This window comes from Oryzias latipes, chromosome 17, assembly GCF_053564925.1.
Source record: "Oryzias latipes strain Hd-rR chromosome 17, Olatipes_Hd-rR_3.1".
Classification (NCBI taxonomy): Eukaryota; Metazoa; Chordata; class Actinopteri; order Beloniformes; family Adrianichthyidae; genus Oryzias; species Oryzias latipes.
The window spans coordinates 4436927-4459306 of NC_136253.1; the positions used below are offsets into that span (position 1 = coordinate 4436927).

Sequence of the window (22380 nt, forward strand, 5' to 3'; positions counted from 1 at the left end):
ATTTTGTGCAAAAATTAACTTAGTGAGCCTGTGGTATGTTGATAACTTAAATTCTTACTTAGAAAAAGAAATCCATTAATAAAATGCATAAATACAAACTTACAATGATGCCGTTTTTAAAAACAGCTGTTTAATTTTTTTTATAGTAAATAATGTATATTAAAGTTCTTCATCTCATTGTTACAAACTTGTATTCAAGTTTCAGATATTAATAAAAATGTTGATGATCATTTTAATGTCAAGATTTTTTTTTATCTCTAAATACATCTATTTTTCGATGTGTTAAAAGATGAGTTTTCTTTTAACATTTTTCCGTCTTCGTTCTTTGGACAAAGACTTCCAAAGCTTCTCTGCACGTACAAACTCACTGATTTAGACTCAGCGTTGATCAGCATTTCATCAAGATCCTCATTAGACGATAAGCTAGAAATAAAGTTCAAATCCGGGGCTGAGCCATACAAAATTATTGAGTCAGCGTCGACAATTAAACCTCAAACAGATTTATTTAACCCTGATCATGTCAACTCATATCTGAGGTGTCACCAAAAAAAGGTCCAATCACATTTGCTTTTGCACAATTTTAAAGAATCAGGCTGTTCTATTAAAGTTGTTTTTAAAATTATTTTAATAATAATAGTATTGCCAAACATCATTTATAGGGTTTTGTGGTGTATTTTGGGGATTTGATCTTTTGCTCTTTAAGATCACGGTGGATCGTCTTCATCATCATCATCTCTTCTTGGAACCCAGACCGTCCCTTCTCTGAAATCCTCTTATAGACCTCCATCGGCTGTGAAGGTCTAGTTCAAACACATTAACAAACACTTCAACGCTGAAGAATACACACAAGTACACATTGCCCTCTCTCTGTCCCCAGCCCCGGTTGCCTAGGAGACAGCTGAGACAGGAACCCCATCTCATTACACACTGACGGCGATGAGCGAGTTGCTCAGATTGGTTGGGTTGGTTCTCGGTCGCCATCTAGCTGCTCAAAATGGATAAGACATCTTTGGTTCAAGATTCAATATTCTGCCTGGTAACTCAGTATGCTGACTTTTGCTGACTGCCAGTCCTGCATTTCCAATGAGATGCTGAATACTGAGGAGCCTCGTGGTGGGAAGATAAAAACGTTATTGTAACTTAATTTCCTGACTGATTTAAAACTGCCTGAGTAGTTTCTGACTATAAAATAGGAGGCAAAAAAGCAGCGTATTGGAAAATGCAGACTTTAAGGCATCATCATATAATCCTGCATGTTGTACGGACTCTAAACTGCATGCTTGTAGAATCTTCTTCAGTCTTTCCTTCAATTAGTTCATTTGGAAGGTTTGTGTTTGTACTTGAAAATGAGTTAAAAGGCTAACAGAATTGTTAATTTGTTAACAATTGGAAAAAAAAAATTTTAGAAATGTATGCAGAAAGCACTTAATTCAGAATAATTCAGACTATTTCTTTTCTGTTGGAAATATGAAATCTAACCTTTCTTTCAGCTGTAGATGCAGAAGCTGCAGTGTGTGCAAAACAACACTTTGACAAGGCAGTAGTCTGGGTTATATAGTGCACTTTATTCATTCTAATTAATGCATTATTCTCAAAAACATCAAGTAAAAATGGCCACATATGTACACAGCAGCAGAAGCAGGGGTCTGAGGAAGAGTGAGAAGGACACAGTTGTGCTCTGAGTTTACACTTGAGGGACAAACGATAGATAACCTTTGTGCTACAGCTGCCGAATGTGATGCAAAGCCACAAACAAGGGTTCTCTGCCATGAAGGTTACAGAGACCATTTCCCCTTGTCATTTGTTTAGGGCCGTAAAATGGGAGATTTTTTGTTGTTGTCAACAAACACAATCCGTTATTTCCTGAAAATGTTATTCTAAAGGCTTGAAACTGCCAAAGATTTACCTTTTTTTCTTAAATCAAATATTAGTGTGCCATATAAAGAGCAGATAATACACTTGAAGCAGCTGAGTTTGAATCAATATTTTTAAATCCATTCATTTACCCTGATTGAAATCTGCTGAGCAGGTAAGATTCAAGCATCTACGTACGCTGTAACTATTTTAAATCCTACCTTTCAAGTCAAGAAAACAAATGAGTTTCTTCAACATTCTGCTGGTTCCACAGGATTCTGCTGACCCGACTAAAGCATAGTATTGTCATTTTAGAGTAGATATAGGCAAGGGTGACTGGAGATAATGCAATAAAAGAGACGGAACTCATATGTGACACAGATGAACCTCCAAAAAAACAGATAAAATATCGAGAAGTGAACGTTTTTGTACGGCATCGTGGTGTTACTGTAGAATTGAGACTAGTGGAACTACACATTTCCCTTAAAAGAAGAGGTCTTTATTGGGACACGGTGGTGATGGACTGAAGATTTCCTTAAACATTCTAACGTTCTAAGCCTCGGATTCTGGTTGATCTGTGGCGACGCTGCCGTTCAGCTCGCCCAGCCCTGATTGCTCCTGGATGTCGGTCATCTCGCCAATGGTGAAAGTCGCCTCCCCGCCTTTGCTGTTTGCCGAGCTGCTGTCCAGCTGCTTGGTGGCTTGGCTGGCCAGCGTGGGCTCTTCATCCAGTCTGCTCGAGATGGACCAGTACAGGTGAGCGTCCAGCCTGGCTGCAGCCAATGAGAGATCGCGGGCTGAGCACGAGGGCGTGTCCACCTCAAAGGAGCAGAGAAATAAAAGTGGATAAAATTGGTTTTCTTGATAACTAAAACTTTTTAAATGCTATTCAGATCACAAGTGTACAATTCAGTGGGGTCTACTTTCAAAACCTTGATATCATTTTTAAGATTATGTACTGAAAATAAGGTATTTTGTTAAGAAATAGAACCACAAACTGGCTCAAAGATTTTAAAAATGTTGCTGAAGGTCAAGCTGTTGAACATTTAATTAGGAGTCCAATGAAATGGTAAAAAAAATGTCTGTAAAACATTAGCTTGAATCCATTTTATATTAAACAAGAGAATTAATTACAATGCCAAAAAGAGAATGAAATGAACTTCCAGACAGGTTTAGTTTTACCTCTGATAAGGACTGTTGTAAGGATTTTAGTTTCTGATTATTATTTTAATAAACATGCACAGAAATGTAGATTTCCAGCAGTGTTTTGTCTTATTCTAAAAAAAGTAATGCAAAAATTTGTCATGCAAAAGGCATTATATCCACGCTGAATTTTATTTGTTTGATATCCTCCAAAACAATAAAACTTTGGTGTGGTTAAAAATAAGTTAAAAGCCAACTGGGGAAACCTTCAAATATTCTATAAAATGTTTTATAAAAACCTTTTCCTCATGAATGTAATCTTACTGATAGGATTGGAGCAGCTACCATGGCCTTGTGGCTGGATTCAGTGCTGGTGTGCTTTTTTAACCGACTGCTCAGCAAATTCATAAGGGAGAGTCGTTGTCATGGCCCTCCAGGCAAAAGCAATTTTTGTGTTTTAAAATTTTTACATCAGTGAGATCAAAAATTGTTTAATTAGACCGCCTCATCGACGGGAAACGTGCTGCCAGCAGCTATTGCAGCTGCAGCCAATGAGGTGATGAAGCATTGCTTATTGTTGCCTAGCAACCCTGACGACAGGGCAATTAGGACCCAGTTAGAAACACATCTGACAGCCGCATTTTGAGACAACAGATTTGAGACATTTTGTCATTACTGTTGTTTTTTAGCAGGGAAAATGTAGATACATGTTGTTAGGTAATGTTTTTAATATTGAGGACCAATTCTCCTTAACCCTTGTGCTATCTTAGAGGACCCCCACCCTTCCATTGACATGTTCTCCCTACCATGACAAAGGTGGATAAAGGTGGAAAGATTTCATGTAATCCATGGACACCAGTGAAGATCACAAATCATTGAAGAAAAAAGGTTCAGAGCACTGTCTAGTGGGTCTAGATGACCCAACTCCCAATGTTAAAGTGTCTAGGATAGAACAAGGGTTAATTCAATATTTTTGTTTAAGTATTCAGTGATTGAATTTATCAAAACATTTATCTATTTAAAAATGTGTAATGTATGGATATTATTTTTCTGTGTGATTATAAAAAGGCTATTTAGAAAAATAATATTTAGTTACATCACTTTTTACCACCTAAATGAACATCTACAAGACACGAGCATAAAATACGTGAGGAAATATGTGAAGATGTGTTAAATATCATCTCTGCACAAGAGCTCTGCTTCTGTATGAAATCACTGCCAAGGTGCATTAAGGCTGTTCTGCTGTTCCCAAGACACTTTAATTCCTTTCCATTCATTTGTCACCCGTCTGTAGCTTGGGCTATAAAAGCTTTAGTGCGTGGCATGAGTCCATGCTCTGTAATGCACTCCCTCGTACAAAAACAAATTTGTGATAAATGCTTTAAACAGGGCTCCTACATTTCCCAGCATGCCCCTAAGTAGCCTCAGGAGAGTGTGAGCATTTGGTCCAAGTTAAAAGTGTAGGTGAAGAGATGAGAAGACATGTGTTGATGTTTACTTTACAAAAATCCTCAGAGTTTTTGTGTTTAGGGCCTGCACAGTGGTGGAGTGGTTAGTACTCTTGCCTCACAATGAGAAGGCCCTGGTATAAATCCTAGCAGGAACCTTTGCATGTTGTCTTTGTTCATGTGTGGATTCTCTCCAGGTTCCTCCCACACTCCAGAAACATGCTTCCTAGATTAACTGGTGACTCTAAATTGCCTTGAAGGGTGAATCTGCAACAGATGGCCAGCTGTTCAGGGTGTCCCTCCTTGGCCGTATAGCTGGATTGGCTCCAGCAACCCCATGACCCCAAAAGGGGCTCAGAGGGTTCTGAAAATGGATAAATGTTTTTTTTTTCTGTTTGGTAGAACACCCATTATGTTTGTCTAATTGCTGAAAGTAATCAGAGTATGTTATCCTACAAAAGTATTCCACCAGATTTTTGGTGCACTTCTCCTTCTACAATAAAGCAGCTATCAACAACTGCAACCAACTGTACCTTGTAAAGCTCCTTTGCCAGATGCATGTTTTTACTTTTGGTACTAAAATATATTTTTTATATGAATTTTTTATATGATTATTTTTCCCCATAGGAAATGAATGGGACGAGCTTTTTCTCATGATTCATCAAAACCATCAGACAAGTGTCTGTATCTCTTAATGGGAATCCACTGGCCCCTTTCTATGCTTATCTACTGTTTGATGGCAATAGCTCTTCCTCCTGAATAGAAACTCAAGGAGGTACACCTCTCCTTGAAATATTAAATCTTTCTCAGGAATGTCAGCCAAGCACAACTTATCTCACTACAAAGGGAACACGTCATATGATGGGAATTTCTTAAATATTTGTCTATGGTTCTGTATTTAACGCACTTAAGCGGTTAAGAGTTATTTATTTAGTTTATTTAACATATTCATCCATATGGACCATTGTCAGAACACTACATGCAATGCTAAAGAAACATTTGCTTGATTGGATTCCAGGTATTTTTGGACCAACACTAACCTAATGGTATCACCTTTTTGGTGGAAATTATGGATTTTTTTTAAATTCCTTTTTAGAAAACTATGCAGATTTGAAGAATGTGGCAACCAAACTTGAAAAAAACTATTATTGAGGTCATAAATTAACTTAACAAGCATTATCGCAGTGGCCAAAATGTGGCACTGCAGCTGAGACGTTACAGCCTTTGGCTGGCAAAAGCAACCTTTACTAGTAACAGCTGCAAATGCTTAAAAACAGAATTGCTTCCAGTTATCAGACCCAATTTCTTAAAAGGAATTTCAAATGTAGTTACTTCTATGATCCAACAACAAAATTTGCTTTTTTAATTCGGTTTGACGTTATAATTGAAACTTTTAGTTATAAACAAAAAGTACACAAAAACTGTTAAAAAATAATCATGAACATCCCAAAATATTTGGCTTGTCGATCCTAATCAGGACAGAAATCTCACCTCAAAGGTGTGATGAAAGGCTCCATAGTCGATGTCAAAGAAACCTTCTGCCAGCAGCATCATGGGGCTGAACCTGTGACCCCACAAAACCTCCTCGGTTAAGTAGGAGCTCCTCGCCTGGCATGTCATTCCTGCACACAAGCAAACGCATCAGGCTCAATCTGGATCCGGCCCGCTTGGCTGTGGCCAAACTGCAAAGTCAAGCAGATATGCTGATGAGCAATATCTGAATTACCCAAAGTGGGTAATGTGCAGGCTGTCATTATATGAATTGTCTTTACGGGAGAGTTATGATCATGAGCTACCTCTGTGTTACACAGCACCCTGACTAAAGGAAATCAATACAGCGCGTAGGCGGGGAGGCCTGGTTTACCTCTTACAGACACATCATGAAAAGCCCTCTGATACACTGAGTTCCTGCCAAACTGAGTGGAGTCAACGGAATCCGACAGAAAGCCGGTTTGGAGGAGTTCAGGAAAAAGAGGTTAGCACAGCTCGTACTCATCCCTCTGCAGCTGCATTCTCTGCCTTTGCGCTTCTGTTTAAATCATTTCAGTGACAGACGCACAAAGAAATGCAGCGCAGTAACGAGCAGTACAAGCAAGATAACAAGTGTGTGGTGACTGCAGAGGTCTGTTAGCAGAGTTATGTTGCCTGGCTGGGGGGAAACACGCCATGTTTGCTTTGTAACAAGGATTTTAAATCTTTTATGACAACTTGCTGAGATGAAGTACACATGCAGATCATCTGTGTGTCACAACAAACATTTATCTCATAGTTTCACTGAGTTCTTAGTTACCAATTTACCTCATTTCCATCTCTTTTTTTGGAGAAACACTTGCAATGACTCTTATCCATGTCTGTTTTTATTGATTGTTTACGACCAGAGAACTGACTTTAAGTAGAACAATAATAAAAAGCAAAGGGAAAATGAACCTGAAGATGAAGGATTAAGGTTTAATTCCACCTAATACAAGCTTAGTGATATTTCATGAATAGGTGATTTATTTTTGCTGTCGACTGAGAGAAAAATGAGACCTCAAACTGAGATTTGGCAAACTAAAAACAGATGTCCTAGATAAAGATAAATCATTTTCTAATGGACAGTTGGGAGGACATTCTTGCCATCCCCTCCATGCGTCCGCACTTCAATCATTTATTTACTGTGGATCAAATAAAAACAGATCTGCACTTGAATAAATTATTTTTGTTTGAGCATGAAATTTTCCACGTCAGTTAAAGATTATGTGGCTCTACCCTTAAAACCCACTCCAATGAAAATTATAGTTTTGGTGTTTTTGACATGTTCGTGTGGCTTTTATCTGTCGATAGAGGACATATAAAAAGAACATTATGTTTAAAATTGCATGCCTGAGTATTAAAATCATATTTGTGACATAAAAAATACGCTAGGTGGGCCCCACATTCCCGCCTCCGCTCCATTCCAATGCATCCTGCTGTAGACGACTAGATCCGTCTTTGTTTTCCTCGTCTGAGTTGCCATGTGGATCAAAACTGTACAACAGGATAGCTCCAACATTGCTCAGCATTTTTGTTGTTAGGCTGGGTGTGAGGGGCTGTAAGCTAGCGGGAGAGAGTGTAAAAGGAGAGCTCCATATCATCGGTGACGGGAAGGGGGGCCGAGTTGTTTCGCACCAACAGTCCCGCCCAAAAATCTGAGGTAAATTCCTAATGAACTCCTGCCGCTCTGCAGAAACTATGTTCTAGAACAAAACACAGTTGTTTGTTTGTTTGTTGATTTAACCCTCCTGTTATGTTTGTTTGTGAGGAACAGAGATGATGTTCCTGGGTCAATTTGAAACGGTGAAGGTTTTATTAATTAAAAGATGTCTTAAACCCAAAAAATTCTAACAAGCAGTGTGAATATATCATCACTAACTCCATTTCTAATTATTCTTTCAAAAACTTAGTGAAATGGTGTTCCTTACCTCTAACAGGTAGTGGTTAAATTATTAGATAATTCACTCGTTTTTCTTAAAAATATACATGTTCAAACTTTTTTCAAATTTTTCACTACTGTATTACTTTTAAAAGACCACCATATAAATACAATACTTTTACATAACATTGAAACATAATCTTGAAATTTAGTTTTACATACATGCACTGTGAACCAGAAAAAAACAAAATCACAATACAACAGACAAGCAATTGCAATATGAAGTTGTGTGTGTATCTGTACATCTACACAGCACAAGAGTGACAAGTCATCACACTGTGCTTTGTGCAAATTAATTTTGCACAATTCGCGCAGGTCATGCTGGTCTTGACTTGGATCCTGTCTCCAGCTCGACTCGCGCCCCTGACTGCCCCCCCCCCAACTCCGTCTGGATGAAGCTCGTCTGCTGGACTTTAAATATGTAGTTGTAGAGTTAGATAAATCAATTCTTCTCTATGAGTTCTGGTAAATCGCCTGTCCGTCCTGGGGGAGGATCCCCCCTTCATGTGGACACCAAAGAGGTGTCTTTGTTTTTCCCAGAATCTGTTTTCTTTTAGGAGTTTTTCCTTACCGCGATTTTATGTTTTACTTTTTCAATTACCTATACGAAGCCCATTGAGACAACTGTTGTTGTGAATTTGGGCTATACAAATAAAATTGAATTGAATTGAATTGAATTGAATTGAATTGAATTGAATTGAATTGAATTGAATTGACATGGTCACATGAGTCACTGCCATCCTGGTGGGCCCTGGCACTGTCTTTATTATGTTTTCTGCAGACAGGTTTGTCTGACGCATATTTGGGGATGAAGACCAATGTATTTCACCATTCTTTGACATGAATGTCTTGCTTGGAGGAACAGGAAAAACAATTCCCTCATCTGGTTCAAAATCAGAATCATTAGAATCAGAATTTAGCTCAAGATGGTCTTCTTCTGATCATGATCAGTGATGACTTCCAGAGCCTCCTGGACTGTCGTCTTTCTGCTTCTGCCGCTCATTTTCTAAAGGTCTGCCTGACAGAGAGTAATGTTGGAAGGACTCCCATGCAGAGAATCTTTTAAATGTATTGCCCCCCCCCCTGTTGAGTGTCCACTGAATGTAGGTTGAGTTTTCCCTCAAAAACATAGATGCTTCCTGTCAAAAGTCATAACACCTATGCGCATGTGTGTGTGTGTGTGTGTGTGTGTTTGTGTGTTTGTGTCTATGTGTGTGATTGGGGTGAAATATGTCTCACAGCTGCAAAGAAAGCAATACTATTTATAATAAGACATCCTTGTACCTCCAGTTTGACTGCCGGGTCAAATTGACCCGAACAGTATCTATGCGATATAAACATGCAGGGGGGGGGGGGGGTTGCAAATATGTGAGATGAACCAAATTCATTATACAGTGATCCCTTGCTATGACGCGGTTTACTTTTCACGGTTTCGCTACTTCACGGATTTGCATCGTGCATTGTGTTCTGCATTCTGATTGGCTAAAAGAGTCACTCCGCTTCTTCTCTACCTGTGCGTCAATAATGTTGCAGTTTAATATGTACACGTACGTAAATCAGCTTTCCAAATTACGTACATGCAAATCATCTTGCAATTTCAAGTTTCTCTAAAACCCATAGAAAAAGAGCAACACCAACTGTCAATCACTATGTTCTTCTCCCGAACAAACACACACAGCTGCACCGCGGGCTTGAGAAGGAGAAAACACTGCAGCTTCTCAGACTGAAGAGCATTGAAATACACCTGAGCCACTATTTGTCCGTTTGTACTTTGTATTTTTTTCATGATCATTTTAAATTTTCTTTATCTCCGCGATTTGAAGCCTTCTGTTTACAGCGATGTTTCAAATTATTATTTGACAGTACAGTACAGAAGTTATTTGTTGAAAAATAAACGTTTTTAAAGTACTTTGATTTGTGAAACAATTGCTTGAGCCTGTAAAATGGTTTGTTCTTTCTTTTCAATGTATAATAGAGTATTTAATTGTATAATAATTGTTAAAAAAAATAGAGGTTTCTACTTCACGGATTTTGCCTATCACGGGTTCTTTCTGGAACGTAACCCCCGCGAAAAACAAGGGTTTACTGTATATGTTGATTACACTAATTAAGGCAAGCAGAAGAAGTTTCATGTTGAAAAAATACTTTTAACTATTTTTCCTACATGTTCAAACTTTAAAACGGGTCAATTTGACCCGCAACATAACAGGAGGGTTAAGCTAAAAATGGCATAATCGTAGTTAAAATACCACTGGGAACCCTTTTACATGACATCAAAAGACAATTGTAGTGGGACTTTAAATTGCTAATGGAAGACATCATGGTTTGGTGTTGGTTTTCACTTGAGCAACTGTGATTGGCTGCTGTCTTATCTAAGAAGAGTCCAGTCAATTAACACCTGTGAGTGCATGAAATTAAACATGGCTTCAGAATAATAAAAACCTCATAAAAAAGATTTTTAAAAATACTCCTATTGATATTCTAAATTGGAACATTGAGGATCTTTTTTATTCCAAATTTAAAAAAAACACACTTTAAAGTATAGATATCCTGTAATCAATACAAATGTATCTTGTCTGGTACTAGTGTTGCAATGTTTTCATTCACTGCACAAGGGTTTTAAACATTTCATTGTTTTTCTATTACCCAAATGTCATTTTAAATGCTTTAAAGCTTTTTCCACTTTTTTTTCTCCATTTCTGATAAATTATTTATCCTCTGCAGCAGATCAAAGCATTACAGGTTCTTGTCAATCGTAGGTATTTGTTTTCTTTTCACCAGGAACCCTACTTGACTCACCTGTGGCTTCAACCATTCCCTCCAGAATGACCACAATCTCAAAGTCCTCCTTCTCCAGCTGCGCCTGCGACATGTCCCAGAAGGGAGAATGTGAGTCAATCTCATGGGAAATCACCAGCGGAGAAACCAGGAAGAGTCTGTCATCGCCCGTCTCAAAGCCCACGCTGATGTCTGTCTGGTTCAGAGGGATGAACTCGCCTGAAGGAGAAAGCTCAAGCTAAAAACGGCAAAGACGGAAGCCTAAGCATCTCTAAAGGATTACCCAGACAATGGATTAACGTGGATTCAGTCTAAATACTCTGACAAGCAAATTTCAAGAAGTTTAGTAAAACATCTTAGTCACAAGTACAGTTGTGTTTTTGATCAAATCTATTACAGATATTTACTGCAAATTTTATTCAAAAATATATTTTTTTCTTCACCTAATCTAAAATAAGATGCCAGCAATGAACTTAAAGAGGCCAGAAGAGTGAAAAACAGTTTGATCTCATATTATATGGAGAGAGCGGGACCAGTGCATATAAAAAAGAGCTTCTAGTGAAACTTTTATCTTTCAAGGATGGGAAACGCCATTTAAATGTTGCTTTTATCAGGCGGCTCCACATGAAAGCAACTATCAAAGAGACCAAGAAAATCAGTGAAATGATAAAACATGATCTGTTTTTGCTGGAAGCAGAACCAAAAGCTAAAAGTACACCAGAAAAGTTCTTGGTGATGGAAGGTGACATGTTGGTGCTGAAACCTGGTTACTGAGTGCATGAGAACACATTCATGAATGTTTCAGTCTGCTCTGAGAAAAACAGAGAACTTTGTTGTTCTTTATGTCCGCATTAATGAAAAAAAACATTCAAGTGTTGTCAGAGCCCTCCTTCTGTGAATGTGTGTGTGGGGGGTCATCATTCATAAAAAAAAATGCTCTGAGCGCTAACAGCATTGCATCAAAGGCTCCTGGCTCTTTTAAGGCAGAGCCATGTCAGACCTGCTTCTAAAGCTCAGATGTGTGCTGGACTGACCTGCTCTCAGTCCAGGTCTGTTTCTCATTACAAATGCATGGCCTTTCATAACACGGACCACCAGAAATAACAGCAACAACCTTCTGAGCAGCTGAAGTCTTGGCTCCTAAGCACAGCTGAAAAACGAAGGCAGTCGTCCATCAATGACCGTGCCTCTCTGCAAGCAGATTTTCTGCTGCAGTCGATAAATGTGTCCCTAAGTTCTACATCAGTTTAATTTACTGAACATAATTAGTTTGTTTATGCTTCAAAACGCTTCTACGTGTTATTGGTAAAAGCCTCACCCTCCTGAGTCTGCTTGGATTTAATGAGCTTGGCTCTCATGTTGGCCCCCACTATATGGGAGCTGCGCAGATCCCCCACCCTGAACATCAGACAGAGCTTGTCGTCTCTCAGGGAGATGACAGCGTGTTTGGAGAACACCAGCGTCTCTGCTCGTTTGTTGGGCTGCGAGATCTTCACAAACATGCAGCCAACCTGGAAAGACAGAAAAGGAGAAACACATAACTTAACAGCAAACAAGGAAAGGATAGAGCTGAGATTTACATCATTGGAATTTAAAATAGCAGCTCCACTCGTTACTGAGAGTCCAGAATGAAAAAAATCAGCTAACTAGCTGCTGATCGCAGACTATTTTAGCTCCTCTGTCAAACAGAGCTACTTGGCTGTTTGTGGTATTGAAGCAGCAGTGACATCTGAATTAACCTCAGACTGAAGCATTTTTACACGGACAGTGAAGCATCCCACATATCCATGCAACCTGAACGTGGAAGAGTCCAGCTGGCAAGCATGCTAAGAACCACTGAACTTCATCGGCACATTTTAGATAGATCTCCAAACAACGCCATCTGCGTTGAAGTTATATGATTGCATTTGTCTTGAATTCATGCGAAAACAAATGAATCAAAAAACAAGTCAGTTAGTTTTCTACTTCAACTCAACAACCACGACACCTCATTTTACTTATTAACAAAAAGCTTTAACATTTTATTCAATCAAATCTTTGAATAATTAGTCTCAATAAACTGTTTTTATTATTATTTGAGTTTTTCACAGCAACAGTCCTGGACGTCAAGGACCAGATTGCTTTCGCAATCAAGTATTCTTTCTCGTTGTGCTTTTTAGCCAAAATTTGACCCCCGCCACATATAAAAACGCACACATCTATAGCCTGGAGAAAAAGATCTTTTTCCATAGTAAAACACGAACATGTTAGGAATGTGGGCATGGTTGACATAAAACCTGTGCTCCCACGGAAATCCAAAAGTTTACTTTTGCAGATTCTCCTTAAAGTTCATCATCCTCAAGGGACCAATATGTAAAAATGGTTGCTGTGGAAATAAAATCAACAGAAATGCCACTATTTTGAAAAAAGTGGTTATTTGTCATCAATTTGTCACATGCAGCTCTGACCAAGAGCAGGGAGGAGAGGGAGGGGCCTATCAGGCAGTGAGGGCAGGTCATTGGGGGACAGCGAGGGCAGGGGGGACCTGCGGGCCACACCACGCCACTCACGGCTTTAACTTTTCTTTTTCCCTCTCTAAAACAAGAATCAAAAGAACAAAAATACAACAGATAGGGTACACCAACATGTGGATTCCTTCAATTGAACACACAGAATCACTATAAAAAACACGGACAAAATGACTAACTTGTTTTTTTTCACAGTGTAAAGCCATAAAATTTGATGATTCATTTTTACACCTAATAATGCTCTCTGTTAATCTAATCCATTTCTTAGTGAAGAACTTTAAAAAGAGTATCAGGTGTTTTGGGGATTGTTTCGTTGGAATAATGAGGAAATGAAGACCAGACAAGCGGTGTGTTTGATCTGCTTTTATACTGCTGTCACAGAAGTTTCTCTTTTCTGTGAGGACTCTGTTCATTAGTTGCTTTCCTTTGGTTGCTTTCAATCATGTTGCCTCTGGTTCAAATCCTGTTCTGTCGGCAGGTTTTGTGATTTTACCTTTCAGTCAAAGCCTCACATTCCATTATTTTTCACAGCTGCTTGTCCTTCTGGTAAATAGTCTTCAGTCGATTTAAGTTCATTCTGTCCCTGTCAGGTCATCTGTTCTCATCCTGTTTGGTTGCCCTCACCTTAGTGGAAGCTGCTTTTTTTTTTTTCAGTTTGTCATGTTAAAGTGTATTCAGGAAACTGCTATCATGCCAGGTCTCCTCCATTTAGATTCACCACTTTTTCCTGACAATATTTATTAACAAATAAAACCTCATATGTATATTTTTAGAGGGTGTTTCGTGATTAATAGTTTGAATAGAGATGTTAGTTTTTGAATCAAAACTCTGCCTGCACATTTACATTTATCGTAAATTTATCGTATAATCATTCTGTGCTGGTAAAGTATAGTAGTGGTTAGCACCATTGCATCACAGTGAAAAAAGCATTAGTCCAAAACCCACCTGGGTCCCTGCATGTTCTCCTCATGAATCTGTCAGTTTTCACCAGTCTTCCCCGCACAGTCCAAAACCATACTCTCTAGGTTAATTGGTGACTCTAAATCGTCCTTTCAAATATGGCTGGTTGTTTGTCTTTGTGTGGCCCTGCAATGGACCATCTGTTTAAGGTAGACTTTAGCAACCCCAAACGGGACCAAGCAGGTTTAGGTGGATGGATTTGAAATTCCATTCTTTTTTTTTCTGAAAATGATCTCAACATTTCTGCATTTCCAACTTTGGTTTGGTTTGTTGTTTATTAGAATTGGTTTATTTTGAGCAATCAAAACCAATCAATTGATAGTTGTTGTTTTTTTGTGAAAAATCTATCTTCCTTGTGCATTTCTGTGAGTTTACAGCTTTGCTGACTCCTCCAAAATACCAAAACCAATTACTTAGTGTTTCTTTACTGACACTAAGAAGCTAAATTGCCATTTTTCTTCTACTTTTCATCCTACATCTTCTATCTACACCACAAGAAAACAGTTGTACATTTCGCTTATTAATGTCCCTCTTATTCTTTTTTGTTTTAGTTTAAAGTTCGTAACTGTTTTTCTAAAGCCCATTCCAGCAGTCTTTCCATGTTGTTCTTACCATGAAGGCATTGACCATGGATCCCAGAATGGCTTGCAGCAGCAGCAGCATGGTGCCCACTGGGCACTGGTCGGTGATGACCCGGTAGCCGTAGCCGATTGTGGTCTCCGTCTCGATGGAGAAGAGGAAAGCTGAGATGAAACCGTTTACGTTGTTTACACACGGCGTCCACGTCTGATCTTCCAGATGGTCCAGATCACCCCTTGAGAAAACGAGGAGGAGAAGGTGTGAGAAAGAGAGGAGGGAAGGGTTGACAAAGTGTGTTAGGAGGAAGAGACACTGAGACCAAGAAGATTTATGTTTTTAGACAACGTGTGGAGAATCACACGGCACATGCTGTTCATCTGATTTAACGTCAGCTTTTAACATGGCATTTATGTAACGTATTTTTTGCAGCGCTGCAAAAAAATCCACCGTCCTCATCAGATCTTCCCAGTGATGCAGCCATTTCAATCCACTAAGAATTTCGCTTAAAACTCGCTGGAACAGCTAATGTCCCTGATTATTACAGCTTCAGCTAAAGTGCAGAGCTAATTAATGAAAGTGGTGTTAAGTCATTTTTCAAATCCATGGCTTTTATTGATCTGTGTTGGGGATCGAACACTTTTTGAGGCAACAGCAAACGCTCTCTGGCACATTTGGGGGGTGGTCGTCAAATGGCATAAAAAAAAGGTCCCCGTTTTATGAGCAGACTGCGTTAGCTAATTAGATCCAGCAGATACATCTGTGAAGATGTCATGTCTTCTGATGAAATGCACTGTAACACTGCCATAATGTGTGCTCAGCCGCTTTCTTTTGGCTTTGTTGCTCTAAGCAGGAATAAATGGGTTTCTGTTCCCTTTGGGAAAAAATACTGTTATCATTCATGTTTTTCTACAGTGTGATAAAACTTTGATATCTGATAGTCTGTGAAGTTTAGATTTATTTTCTTCTGGCTGTAAGATCCGATTAATGTAAAATCAAGATTATTTTTTTACTAAATGTACAAAAGAGGTTTTCCTCATTTTTTTCTCACTAAAATCTCTAACTGTACCTTGAATGTTGATGAAAATTGTGTTTTTAACATGTTTTTGTGGTTTGTCTGATGACGAGACGAAGGACATTTATAAAGAAAATAAAGCTTAAAAAAGTTACATTTCTGAGTTTTTCTTTATTCAAATAATTGTGAATCAGGAGCAGACGGAAAAAAATGCTGTTTGAAAAACAGTTTTATACAGAGTTAGTGGGAAATCGTTACCATTCAACATCCAATAACAGTTCTTAGAAAATGGAGGAGGAACAAACTGAGGGGATGTAGGAACTTCAAGATCAAACTGATAAGAACCACAAAGAAAAGTTTCTGTGTGTCGGTGTGTGGCACTAAACTTTGGAACAGGTTGAGCTCAAACAATGTTAAAATATCCAAATATTCAAGAAAATGCATAAAGAAACTCTGATTTCACGATATAAAGATTAGAGGAGTTAAGGATTAACAGGTGTTTAAATAATTCCAAACACAGGGGGGGAGACACTGTGATGGTCACATTCTTTGATTTCTCCAGTGTATTCAACACCATCCAGCCCTGGTTACTGGGTGAGAAGCTGCGGCTGATGGGTGTGGACGAGGCCCTGGTCTTCTGGATCATTGACTACTTGTTGGACAGGCCGCAGTTTGTCTGGTTGGGCGGTGTCCTGTCTGACGTGGTGACAAGCAGTGTGGGGGCCCCACAGGGCACTGTGCTCTCTCCCTTCCTGTTCATTTTGTACACCAGTGACTTCCAGTACAACTCAGAGTCATGCTATCTTCAGAAATTCTCTGAGGACTCTGTGGTTGTCGGTTGCATTAACAGTGGGCTGGAGGAGGAGTACAGGGAACTTTTGGATAAATTTGAGAGGTTCCCTGGAGTAAACCACCTGCTGCTCAATGTGGAAGAGACCAGAGAGATGGTGATGGACTTCAGGAAGAAATGACCAGCTTCTCAGCCCCTCAGCATTTTGGGCAGAGGTGTGGCAGAGGTAGAGGTAGAAGTACCTGGGAGTAACCATCGACAACAGACTGAGCTGGAAGACCAACAGCACTGCTGTGTAGAAGAAGGCCAGCAGCAGACTCTACTTCCTGAGGAAACTAAGGTCCTTCAATGTGTGCAGCAGGATGCTCGAGATTTTCTACCAGTCTGTTGTGGCCAGCACTCTGTTCTTCTTGGTGGTCTGCTGGGGGGGGGCAGCATATCTGCCAGGGACACTAATAAACTGAATAAACTGATCAGAAGAACTGGCTCTGTAACCGGATGTAAAATGGTCACATTTGAAGCTGTGATGGAGAAAAGAACTGTAAATAAGCTCGTATCCATCATAGATAATCCAGAGCATCCTCTCCTTCCTGTTCTTGACGGTCAGCGGAGCGCTATCTCCAATAGGCTAAGGCAGCTTCACTGTCACACCAACCGCTACAGGAGATCATTCCTACCTCGCTCCATTGGACTCTAGAAATTGTCATCCATTTGCAATAGATAAACTCATTTAAGGTCTGTCTGTTTTTCTCCAGAGCTGTCATGCAAAACAACTGTTTTCCAATGATGGTTCTTTTCTGATTATTCTGTTTTCTATTTTCACCCATTGTTTGTATGTTTGTATCTTGCGCCTAACGCTGACGCTGCAACAACCCAATTTCCCAAGCTGGGATCAATAAAGTATCTTTATCTCATCTCATCTCATCTCATCTCATCTCATCTCATCTCATCTCATCTCATCTTATCTTATCTTATCTTACATGTGTGAACTTGATTGTTGTGAAATAATCAAAGCTCCCCATCATTTCCATTTCACTGCAACAGTCTTATTCAAATAAAAGTCAACGTAACTTAAATTATACTCCAAATGAACCTCGTTCTCATAGGAGGCGGGCACCTGTACGGCTTGATAACTCCAATATTGCTTACCATTTTGGTTGCACCGGTAATGTTAGATTGGGGTTGTACGAGGTTGTAAGACATATTGTAAGACATGTTGTAAGACATGACAGACTTATAAACAGAAAGTTCAGTTATGGGTGACGGGAAGGGGGCCGGGAGTGCTCCATGTGAACAGTGCCACCCACAACTTAGAGGTGAATTTCTAAAGAACTACTGTCTCTGCAGAAACGATGTCCTAGAAAACAACACAGGTTTTTTTTTTTTCCTTTGGCTAAAAACGGCATAATCATAACTTAAAGACCACTGGGTACACTTTTAAAATAGATCAAAAGATGATCGGAGTGGGACATTAAAGTTGAAACTTATAACATTTATTTTGTTAATTTTGTAATTTAATTAATGTCCTGTTTGGTTAGACATTATTTGTTAAAGGGCAGGTTTATTAACCCAGCGAAAAGTCCACAAAGCTAAATCAGGGTCAGGCAGGCAGCCGTCAATAACAGGCATGAGATCATCAAAGAAGAGAAAGGGTAGTCAGGATCCAGGCGAGAGTTGGGGCAGGCGGCAGGCAAACGGAGTCAGAGACAAAACAGGAAACAGAAGATCAGGTCCAACTATAACGCTCGGTAAGGAAGGCCAAGTTGCACAAACAATACTTCACACTGAGATTCACTCAGTGCAGAGCCCAAGTATGCTGTGGTTGATTGAATAAATGAGAGTCATGTATGCGGCATCCAGGATGTGAGCGCTGGTTGCTAAGAGATACAGTACAGTGTGGTTAGAACTCAGGGGACGGCTCCCGCCGGTGACCAGAGGAGGAGACAGAGCTCTGACTTCTGATACCTTCAGAGTAAACTATCTCCATTCATATGATAATATGTTCGAAGTGTCCTTTGGCAAGACACTAAACCCCACTTTGCCTCTGGTGGGAGGTTGGCACCAGTGTTTGGCAGCGAAGCTGCCATCAGTGTGTGAATGTGTGTGTGAATGTGTGAATGGGACTGTGACTGTAAAGCGCTTTGAGCCTTCACAGAAGGTAGAAAAGCGCTATATAAATGAAACTTCCCCATTGTGGGATTAATAAAGTCATTTATCTATATATATATAAGTATACACCATTTACCATTCACCATATTATCTTTGGCACACTTAAGATTGTTTTTTATTTTTGAGAACTCCTTTTCCTATCCAGAAGTAAGAGGACTTGATCTCTGTGGAACCGCCTTTAGCTCCTTGTAGGTGCCGCCCAAGGGCCGGCCTTAACCCCGTGTCTGTGTTTAGCCAACGAAAACAAACAACAACCAAACTTTTGCAAAGATGGATGAGCATATTGTCCATAGAAAATGAAAGCTAAGCACTGCTAGCTTCTGCTGAGAAAGTGGGTGTGTCTGTTAGCCTGGGGGTGGTGCTGGCAGCGCAGACTCTTCCTGGAAGGGGCTGTTCCTCACCTTCATATGTACTGTATAGACGTGAGATCCCACTCGTTTTCATGGATCGGGGGGGCTGGTGCTCAGAGTGCTCAGAAATGCGTGAATGGATCGAAACATGCCTTTGGGGCTGTATTTTGTGAGGAATTAACATTATAAAACAATTAAAAGCTCAAAAGGTTGATTTCTCTCTTCTTTCTGCCTGTTTCAAGATCTTTTTTTTTTCATTTCTGTGTCTACAGAAGCTGTTAGTTTACAGCATGTCTTCTCTGATCCCTTCTTCCTTGATTTATACCCCTCTGTGACACACAGTGTGCTACTAGGAGTCATTGTTTTCATCACACAAGCGTGACAAGGAGAAGTCGGCAAATGAATGAAAACTCATCGCACAACTGTGAACGACAGCTCTCCAGAAAAGAGATTTGTTAAATGGAAATTAGCCCCTGGTGAACATTTTCAACGTTTTTGATCTGACTGACGCATGAAGAGAGATTTTAATTGCATTTTCAGACAGAAATCCCATTATTTAATGAGACGTCTTACCTCCAGTAAGCTATGAGGTACCAGATGGCCCCGAAGAAGAGCCACGTGACAGAGTAGGCCATGACAAAGACAAAGAGTGAGCAGCGCCAGTTGAGGTCCACCAGGGTGGTGAAGATGTCAGTCAGATAGCGATAGGTCTTCCTCATGTTGCCGTGCTGAACATTGCAACGACCGTTCTTCTCCACGTAGCGTTGCCTCTTGCGCCGGGCTCGAGCTGAAGAAGGGAACGGAGGCAAAGCAGGCCTCAATCAGTTCATAATCTTTGAATGAATGAAAGTCACTGGTGCAGAAAGGCCGAACTGTTTTGTTTTTAACTTGGAGAGAATTCTCCTCAGATGTCTTAGTTTCATCCCGACAGATCCGAGAAACCGTTTTTAAAGGCACTTTAAAGGCGACACGCAAAGGCTGTCTTTTCAAATTTGTGAAAAAAGATTTTCTGTTTCCGCCACTTTGCACACAGAGGACAGTCGGATGAATGGAGGATAAACAAAGGGAGGCGCAGAGGGATGAAGCATCTTTATGTAAAAAAAAAAAAAGAGAAATGAAAACAGACAGCTAAGAGAAAGTGTGACCAGACAGTCTCATCAGATATATATTTCCCTACATATCTGATATTCTGGGACTTGAGATTATTTTGTTTTTGTTGTTTCATTTTACAAACTTGAGAATTTAGACTTCACAGTTTAGAGATATTCAAAATGATTATAGAATTTCAGATTCAGAGAGCAGGACCTGAAGGATAAATAGGTGCAACACTGTCAGAGGGGAAAAGTACTGTAGCATTTTCCAAACTAAAGGAGATTTTCAACAAGAAGGAGGCTGAGAGGAGGATTTGAGGAGAAGGAGGCGCAGTCGGTATCTGTGTCACAGCAGTCTGGGAACATGAATATGGGGGAGAGAAAATGTTAAGCCACGAGGTGTCAAAAAGCTGAAATGCAACTTTCAGCTCAGATCCCAAGCCTGCGGAGCATCCAGATCTTTTCAAAAACCCTTCAAACTAAACAGCAGGAAATCGAGGATGACAGAGGACAGAAAGTCACTTACCCCACCCGAATCGGCCCCTCTCCTTCTCTGCTTGGATCTTCTTTCCGTGCTGGTTGGCTTTGGCCTCCTGGTCGGCCATTTTAGCCTGGATCGACCTGTTGACCTTTGCCTTGATGGGAGGCGAAGGTGTCGTCTCCGTGGTGACAACATGACCCAGCTCCTCAGAAAGGTTGAAGACTCCTGTGGAGGCTGAGGCCACCTCCACCGCTTCTCCTTCTTCCTTCTCCTCCACGGGAAGCGCAAGAGAGTCGGGCCGGGAGGGGAAAACGGAGTTCTCCAGCGCCATGACAGGTGTGTGTATGTGTGTATGCGTGACGGCGTATCAGTGTGTTATTGATCTCCTCCCTATTGTTGATTGTGTCCAGCAGCTATTGATTGGAACATTTGTTGGCTTGACTGAAGCCTGGAACAAAGAGGGGCACAATGATCAAATTAAATCATACCATCGACCTGTTGGGGCCATTTATTGTCTGAAGTAAATCGAATGATCCTCTTTAAAGATTGTCATAAATACAGGTGAACATTTACTGTTTTCTTTAAACCTCTTAAAGGCATTTGTCTCATGAAACTAAACTCTACAGACAAATAAATCTGTGATCTTGTTCCCTTAAAGACATCATGATCTCTGTGCACATCTGACCATGCACATTTAATGAAGCAGCCTTTATAAAACGCCTCGGGCTGGGTGCATGCGTGGTCCTTCAGTGTGTGTGCGCGTTGTGTAAGTGCACTTTACTGCTATTTTAAATTTTGAGGACTTGCATTATAGTCCTATTGGGATGTCTTACATAAGTGTCGGAGAGCAGTCTGGGTTAAGAAGGTGTGAGGGGAATATTTGCACAGTAAAATGGAGCGCGGGTCGTGCGTCCTGCGTCCAACCACAGCTGGTGGATGGACGCAGGAGACTGATGTAATTATATAGCGGCTATGAAGATGACGCACCACCTCAGATGGATGCATCAGAAATAGCCTCAGTAAAGGATGCCCGTGAGTCAGTACGCCGCAGAGAACGAGCTAAATCCTACCTGTTTGGTGCAGCAACTTGTAGATAAGATCTTCTTTTATGGGCAGATCAGGAGAAACGGGGTCCAAAAACGAGCCGGTTCTGGCACCTTTGTTTCGATGACACCCATTTCTGGTGTTTAGCAGCGACGCCGCATCAGTACACTCCTGTTCGCTCCTCCAGGAAAACAAAAGAAGAAGAAAAAGCACTCAGTAAACCGCGCAGGAAAAACCCAAAATCACGACCCATCCAGACAATTATCGAGAGTAAAGAGTTGAAGGCAGCGGGAGAACATTTGTCGTGCAGTGGATGTGCGAAATGGTGGCAGAGGGGCAACCCGGCAGCAGCTCCATCATCTGCGCGTCCGATGGAGTCGGTCAGGTGTGAGTGAGGCTGTGAGCGACGCAGGAGGCTGTCATCAGTGCAGCCCCCGTCCACCTCACTGCCTCAGACGCACAACAGGGAGAGACACCCCCCCCCGGAGCCTGTTTGCGGAGTTCACAGAGGAAATGTGGACTTAATTCACTTACAATGTAACCGCATACACCTGATTAACAGTGGACATAAAACATAAAATCAAACGCACTACATTCTTGATATAAAATAACATTAGTGTTGGTTTAAAAACCGATTTTGTTGTTTTTTATTATTAAAACACTTCTATTAAAAAACATTATTAGCAGCACTGTCAACAGCACAATCGCCCCCTGTGTATCTAT

General features: G+C 40.4%; 1 protein-coding gene across 1 annotated transcript; it reads right to left on the reverse strand.

Annotated features, from left to right (window-relative positions):
* Positions 1-1544: 1544 nt before the first annotated feature.
* On the reverse strand, positions 1545-22125 carry kcnj9 (potassium inwardly rectifying channel subfamily J member 9). The gene is made up of 8 exons (XM_004078677.5): positions 21684-22125; positions 20659-21061; positions 19615-19828; positions 14754-14955; positions 11993-12185; positions 10696-10893; positions 5937-6067; positions 1545-2673 (listed from the first exon to the last, which is right to left on the reverse strand). Exons 2-8 carry the CDS (start codon positions 20942-20944, stop codon positions 2407-2409), a joined length of 1491 nt encoding a protein of 496 aa, XP_004078725.1. The 5' UTR covers positions 20945-21061; positions 21684-22125; the 3' UTR covers positions 1545-2406.
* Positions 22126-22380: the final 255 nt, after the last annotated feature.

Bases quoted from the DNA above. Each gene is read 5' to 3' on its own strand.
- kcnj9 (XM_004078677.5), bottom strand. From the start codon at position 20,944: ATGGCGCTGGAGAACTCCGTTTTCCCCTCCCGGCCCGACTCTCTTGCG. The intron at 14,956-19,614 runs GTAAGACGTCTC...CGTTTTCTCAAG, and splicing joins TACCTCATAGCTTACTGGAG to GGGTGATCTGGACCATCTGG. The intron at 10,894-11,992 runs GTGAGGCTTTTA...TTTCTCCTTCAG, and splicing joins ATCCAAGCAGACTCAGGAGG to GCGAGTTCATCCCTCTGAAC.